This window comes from Triticum dicoccoides, chromosome 4A (assembly GCF_002162155.2).
Source record: "Triticum dicoccoides isolate Atlit2015 ecotype Zavitan chromosome 4A, WEW_v2.0, whole genome shotgun sequence".
Lineage (NCBI taxonomy): Eukaryota > Viridiplantae > Streptophyta > Magnoliopsida > Poales > Poaceae > Triticum > Triticum dicoccoides.
The window spans coordinates 631980608-631987955 of NC_041386.1; the positions used below are offsets into that span (position 1 = coordinate 631980608).

Below are 7348 nucleotides of genomic sequence, written 5' to 3' on the forward strand. Positions count from 1 at the left end.
CAAGCCGACCCATTTTAAAATGCGGACGCGCACGCCCGCCTGGCCGACCCAAACGGACAAAAAGCGGACAAAGCGCGCGTCCGTTTGGGTCACCCCGTTGGAGTTGCTCTTATTTGCCACATACATGTGCATATATTCTATACAAGCTATGTCAAACATACAATGCCAGATCCAGCGTTGATGTCTGCTGGTTGAGGCAGCTGCTTGTCAGAGAGGGAAAGGGGTTGGAGGAGTGAGGGTAGGGGAAGGGCTGCAACAAGTCGACGCACCCACAACATTCATCCACTAAGAGTCAGCGAGAGAAATCCTGACACAATAGTCAATGCAGTCAATTTCAGAGACACGTGACAAAGCGCTATTGGCCTAAAATCGCCTCTAAGAGGGTTGACCTTCTCTTCTTGAAAGGGAGCTTTAATTCATTTGCACAAATAGTGACTGGACTCCCTACTCCCGAGCACAAATAAGTGGTATAATATATGCATTCTTGGACTGCCATCTTTGCACACTTCTATTTATTGTCTGAACTGGTAGACAAAGTATGGAAGGCTGGAAGAACCAAAGGATAATCACACACATGAAATCTGAACAGGTAGACAGTTGCACAACGAAATTGCAAACTTTTCATGAATAAGTACCAGAAATATTTATCGCCAGCATGATCAACAAAATCATAGGCATCTACTCTGTGGTGTTATTTGCCACATACATGTGCACAAATTCTACAGCTATGTCAACACAAATAGAGATACAATAAGGAACAGGAGAAACTTCAACAGTGGTTTAATAGAACAACTGGAAACTCTAACAAGAGGGACAGGGATAAAAAATATTAGGAAATCAAAACTACAGAACTAACCAGTGCTACTCATTATTCGGATCTGCACGAGGATGCATCCTGTTCCACATATACATTGCCATCGAATAGACACCTAATAGAGCAATCGTCAGATGCTCTGAACTGTTGGCCTTGATGCTCACTCGTCCAGTTAGCTTGTTGTTCACATCAACATGAACTGCCATGTTTGAAGTCCTTCCCACGGAGAACTGGGTATCCAAGTTTGCAGCCGTAGTCCATTCTTTATGCCACCTTACCAGTGATGCACCCAAAGTTGCAAGGCCTAGGCCCATAATGGGATAGTCTTTTTGAAGCAGGTTCAGCACCACGTTCAGTCCATGCGCAGTATCACCTTTCACAGACACAGCACCAGCGTTTGCTACCAGTGTTAACCAATTACCAACTGAAAGTTTGTCTTCAAGCTTTGCTCCAGTTATCATGGTGTTTCCTGCTAAAGTCATGGACAGACCTCCAGTAGTGGCATTGTTCTTGGCGTTCCTGAACTTGGTTTCCCCCCTGAGTGTGTAAGCAAGCTGGTCCATCATGGTTTGTATGTCGAAGCCTGCAAGGGTTGAAGCATACTCGCTATGCTTAGCTGATATCGAGGACTCCGAATGAATGGTGAATTCCCTCTTGTCCTTGTTAACTTGAACCCACATAGAAGCTGGAAATGTTTTGGCAACTTCATGGCTGTATTGGAGGCTCACACCGTCAAACCCACAGTCATGATCCCATCCTTCAGGGTTGGTAACAGCACGTGCCAGAAGGTTCGTTGCAGGCTCAAGACACCGATAGCGAAATACCGGGTCATCAGAATCAAATGAAGATGGCAAGGCCCAGTCTGGCATAAGAGATCTCTCGTTGTCATACTCGTCATCAGGATGATCATTGCCCACAAGTACATCATGATCATTGCCCTCACTCTTCTTCATTTCCTTTAATCTTCTGCGCTGTTCCTTCAACTGCTTCTTCTGAAGAAGCTTGGTTCGGTAGTCATACTCATCGAAATACAGTTTCTGCTGCTCTTTGGAGAGTTTTGCAACCTGTGATTTACTTAATGGCTTAAAGGGAGGAAGTTGGTCATACTCTTCATCCTCTTGATCGTCATCCAACAATTCATCAGGATCAACATCTGAGTCCACACTAACCTTCTGTTCATTTGCACGCCTGGGGTGCTCTCTAGATTGCAACAAAGATGATAAGAAGTAAGGAAGTGGAGGCATCTGGCGACGGAGATCAAAGAGGCTTGGAGGAGCAGCACGGCGGGTTGAAAGAGTATCAATCTCAGCAACCATCTTCAGTGAGTAGCACAGGAGGAGGAGCAGACGCTTCCAGATAAGGCCATTAGGAAGCACCTTTTCACCCTCCATGTTCCTCCGACAAAGGTGATGATTTTCCACAAGAGCGACTGGATTCTCAATCCGAGCATCATTAGTGGTCTGTCTGATGCTTTGCTGAAGCGCATGAGTCCGATGGGTCACAATCATCTCAAAGTTAATTGGGGAGCCACTAGGTCCTTCAGGAGGAGGATCTGCTGCTGAGTGAGTAAGAGTGATAATGGCCTTGGACCATATTGGCAGGCCTAGGACACTGGTAATACATTGCAATAGGGACAGGTCGTCAGCACCCTGCCGTTGGGTATCGATCCGATCAACATACAAAACAATGTCAGGGGGGCATTTCTTGATATACTTCTTAACAGACTTGAGCATTTTCCTGTTTGATTTTTCATCCCTAACTGTAGTCCCAAGTCCTGGAGTGTCAATGACACGAAATTTAACACCACCAACAACTCCAGTAATCTCCTTCACGGAACATGTTGCTGGGAGAAAAGCATTTGTTTTGGATTTATCCTCGCCAAAGATGGAGTTTATTGTTGCACTCTTTCCCACCCCTGTCTTCCCAAGGACCAATACATTGCAGGAGAATTCCAAGTCATCTATTCCCTCTGCCTCAAGCTGCAAAGCCCTGCTCCAGGCATTCTCAAGCTCGGAGGAATGGTTTGCCATCCTTATGCGCCTGAAGCCTTCGACGAGACTGAGCCGATATAACACCTGTACAGGTACCTGATGTTCGGTGTCATACCCTAATCTATACACAAGACGCAAATACTTGATTCGTGCCATGTCCACCTTTATGTACAACTTCTTCTCCTCATCAGTCATCGTGCTCTCCGGGTCAGCAATTGCATCCACCGCATGAGTAGAAGCCACACTTGTCCTAGGGACACCGACCACGGTATGGGACGGTCGGATGGAATCAGAGGTTTCAACTGGAAACACCTTGGCCTTGCCCTGTGCAGGTGATCTGTTTGCCGCCCTGAGAAGCTCAGCTAAAGCTGCATAATCAAAAAGCTCAGTCTCCTTTCCACTCAACTCCTCAACTTCATAATCACCATCCAGCTGATCCTCATCTGAATCATCCAGACCAAAGTGTGTGCCCTTGGAGGCAGGCACACTGTCCTCCATTTCTTTTCCAGGAGATTCCAAAGCATTGTTTGTCCCAACGATTGGTGCAGACGCAGGTTCATCAGAAAGTTCATAATCGCCATCAGTTTCACCATCCACCTTGTGATGGCCACCTTCAACAGTAAACTGTGAGCTATCAACATTGGTATGAACTTCCGCAGGCTCAACGGTGGCATCTCTTGTGGCAACATGTTCAGGGCTGGCATCTTCAGAATGTGTGACAACCTCATGCTTGGGCGTGGTATCTTTCGCATCAGAATCAGCATTGTGAACTTCAGGGCCAATACCTTCTGCTTCTGTAGAACTGACCACATGAGGCAATTCAGCAACCTCATGCTTGGGTGTGGTATCTTTTGCATCAGAGTCATCATTGAGAAGGTCAAGACCAGCATCTTCTTCTTCTTGAGAAGAATTCACCGCAGGAGGCAATTCCACGACAACTTGCTCCTGCCGAGACCCCCCAGCATCCCCCTCTGAAGCATCCACAATGCGGGTGCCACCAGCGTCACCAATGGAAGGCTCAAGCTCCACAATGTTGACAGCCTGAGCACCAGAATCCTCAGCTCCCTGTTTACCACCATTCACCAAGGAGATATCAGAGAGATTTACCAAATCACTGAACGCAGCGCCGTCGTCCAGCACGCTCATGGAGCTGACGAAGCTCCCATCCAGCGAGCCCTCGGCGACCGCGCCCGCGGAGGCCGCAAAGACGCCGCCATCCTCCTCCAGCCCGCTCCCCGCTCCGGCGTCGACGAACACGTCGGCGGCGGCCTCCTCCTCCTCGGCCCCCTCCGCCGCGCCGAAGTACTCGCTCTCCCCGGAGGACGCGGAAGAGCCGCCCCCGGCCGCGGAAGCGGGGGGCGAGGGGGCCGTGGCCTCGTCGGAGGAGGGGGAGGGCGGCGGCGGGGGCACCCGGGCGATGCGGAAGAAGCCGTTGGAGACCTCCTCGAGCACCTCGTCCCCGGACGAGCCGGCGGCGTCGTCGAACAGGTCGGCGTCGTCGTCCGTGGAGGAGGAGAGCTGCGCGGCCACCCGCGGCGCGCCGAGGACGGGGCTCGGGCGAGGCTGGGCCACGGGGGGCGAGGTCGATGGCGAGCGGGACGGTGACGCGGCGCCGGAGGAGAGCGAGGATGCGTACCCCTCGTCGTCGTCGCCGGAGTCGTCGAAGGAGGTGAGCGGCGCGCGGATGAGGAACGCCATGCCGCCGCGCGTGGCCGGGCCGGCGGAGGGAGGCGGCGGCAGCCGAGGTGGGATAAAAATCGAGTCTTTTACGGCGGGCGGGTTTGTTTATTGGCCTCGGGTCTCCGTCCGGGAGTAGTGGTGGCAGTTGCGAGGCCGAGGGTTGAGGAGGACCGGATTCCGTCCGTCGGGTTGGTGGTGGTGAGACCGCAGCCGCAGGGTGGATCGATGGATCTTGGATGGGCTAGGGTTTGGATCTTTCGAGGTAAGAATTGGACTCTTGTTGGAGGGAAATTTGGGGTTTTTCTTCGGCTCCCCTCCTCCTTGTTGTGTTGGACCTTTGTGGCTCTGGCCATAGGATCTTGTGGTGCCTGGTGATTTTACTTGCTTAGGAATTAGGATCTTGTAGGCGGAGCTACCGTGCCTTACTGCCGTGCAACTACTGCTAAACCCGACACAAAAAGTGCAGGACCCAAAATCGAGGCGGTAGTAGAGCGGTACTGGAGCGGTACTACTGCTTGACGCTACAAGCGGTACTACCGCTGCCGACCGCGGTACTACCGCAAGGAGAAAACCAGAACTGCCATAACTTCTTCATAAGAGCTCTGAATTGAGCAAACTCAAGCTTGTTGGATACAAGACGACGAGTAGCATCAAAACAGCGACTCTTGTTTCCCAAATGAAAGTAAACTGAAGTCTTGATATTTGCATTATGTGGTAATGTTGTTATGATAAATGTCAAAATTTGCCTCTTTATTTTCGCAAGCTCGTTATCGTGAACCATATTTATTAGGAAGATGGGCCAATTGTTCCTATATATATTTGCTTTGCTAAGGTATCCACCATCCACCAGCTGTCCCTTCACCTGCAGATCCCCGTTTCTCTTGCCCATAATGGTGAGAGCAGCACCATCTCGAATAAACTTGTCTTAGATGTTTCACCATGTCAATAGTTGATGTGGTGTCGTCAAGTAAATGTCCTCGTTTTCTTGCTTGTTGTTCACACTGGCGATATAAGTTATTTTGTGGGTCACTGGTGGTTTGCTATCTTTCATCATCAACATTTGGGACAAGATGTTGGTATAGGATCGGGATTTATGGTTCAACGACAGTGGAGTCGGCATTTCTTCTAACTTGCTTGTCTAGAAGCGATGCATCGAGATCTAAGCCAGGTTTGATGAGTTCATTCTGCTCCATTTGTTAAGTGCGAGAGCTATATCTACTCTGTCTCGCAATAGGTGATCGCGAGATGGGTCGTCCCAATATGAGTTCCTCGGGAACGGGTTTTAGGAAGCGTCTATGACCGATTCAGATCAGTTTTAGTAGCTTCCATATGGATTTTTTTTCTTTTTTATGTGTGTTTTCTCTTTTGGTTTTCTATTTGATTTTGGTTTTCTATGTTTCTTTACCGATTTTCTTCCTGTGTTTTTTTCAATACATGTTGTAATGTTTCTTGAAGACATTTGGAATATTTTTATACACATTGGTCATTTTCAAATACATGTTAAATATTTTTTAGATACACATCAAACATTTTTTTAATGCCACAAAACAATTTTTAAAAATTACATGAACATTGTTTTCACTGTAGTAACATTTTTACGAATACATGTTACATTGTTTTCGAATAAATATAAAAAGATTCAAATACATATTGATATCTGAATGGTATGAAATATATTCAAAAAATATGTAAATATTTATAAAAATGCATTAACATTTTTCAAAAAAATCATGAACATATTGTAAAACATGTGAACATTCTTAAATGACACGAATATTTTTCAAATGGTGCAAAATAATCCCTCCGTCCCATAATATAGTAGCATTTTTACACCTCCATCCCATAATATAAGAGCATTTTTGATGAAGTATTAAACTACATGAGCATTTTATTTATAATTTTCAATGTTTTCAAATGTCATGAACATATTTTCTGAAATATTTGAACATTTTTGAAATGTCACGGACATTTTTTTTGAATGATATAAACTTTTAAAAAAATTGTGTGGACATTTGTTTTCACGGCATGAATATTTTTAAATGTGCGATGGACACTTTGCAAAATTGAAGTAACTGTTTTTGTAATATGTGTATTTAGTATATTTAAAAAATATAAAGAAATAAAGTTAATAGTAAAAAAAGAAACAAAATGAGGCCATCACTGAAATACTGATGTTACTAGTAGAACGCCCGTGCGTTGCTACGGGCTTTTGAAACAGAATTACGATGTTAATAGCGGATTCTATGGCCATGTGTTGCTACGGGCTTTTGAAAAGAAGTTAAGATGCTAATGATGGAGCTAGCTAAAATAACCGAGAACAATGTCATCTCAGCTAACACGACAATCAGCTAACACACTTCATACTCTCAAATCCTCCACAAATGTCCACGGACGCGCCTGGTCAATGATCGAACAAGAGAGAAGGAAAAAAGGTGGTCCAACCACACCCCTCATACCGTCTCTAATGTCCTATACGTCCGGTTTGTCCGCAAACCCTCTATTGACACCATATATGGAGAGGATATGTGGGCTCGCGGACACGGTCCATCTTTCTTTCTTTTCTTTCTTCCTCTTCATCTCCACCAACAACATGCAAGTGAGGGAGAAAATGTGGAACATGACTGCATGCACAGACAAAAAATGGCTCAGAACGGATACAATCAGACACTGACCAGGCGCATCCATGGATGTCTAGGGGGCGGATTTGGTAAATCCAGCTATAGATGCTCTCTTCTTGACAACTAAATAAAACATGTTTTTTATTCCATAACATCATGAATACGATCCGACGGATACCTAACCCAAGTTTTATATATAACTTATTCGCACAACCCTCCTCCGCTAGCCAATGAGCGGATCCATA

The 7348-nt window shown here is 46.5% G+C and overlaps 1 protein-coding gene across 1 annotated transcript; it reads right to left on the reverse strand.

Moving 5' to 3' along the window:
• Positions 1-610: 610 nt before the first annotated feature.
• Positions 611-4777, reverse strand: LOC119287559 (translocase of chloroplast 159, chloroplastic-like). Its single transcript, XM_037567123.1, has one exon. The coding sequence runs from the start codon at positions 4501-4503 to the stop codon at positions 862-864; it is 3642 nt and encodes a 1213-aa protein (XP_037423020.1). The 5' UTR covers positions 4504-4777; the 3' UTR covers positions 611-861.
• Between the last annotated feature and the right edge of the window lie 2571 nt (positions 4778-7348).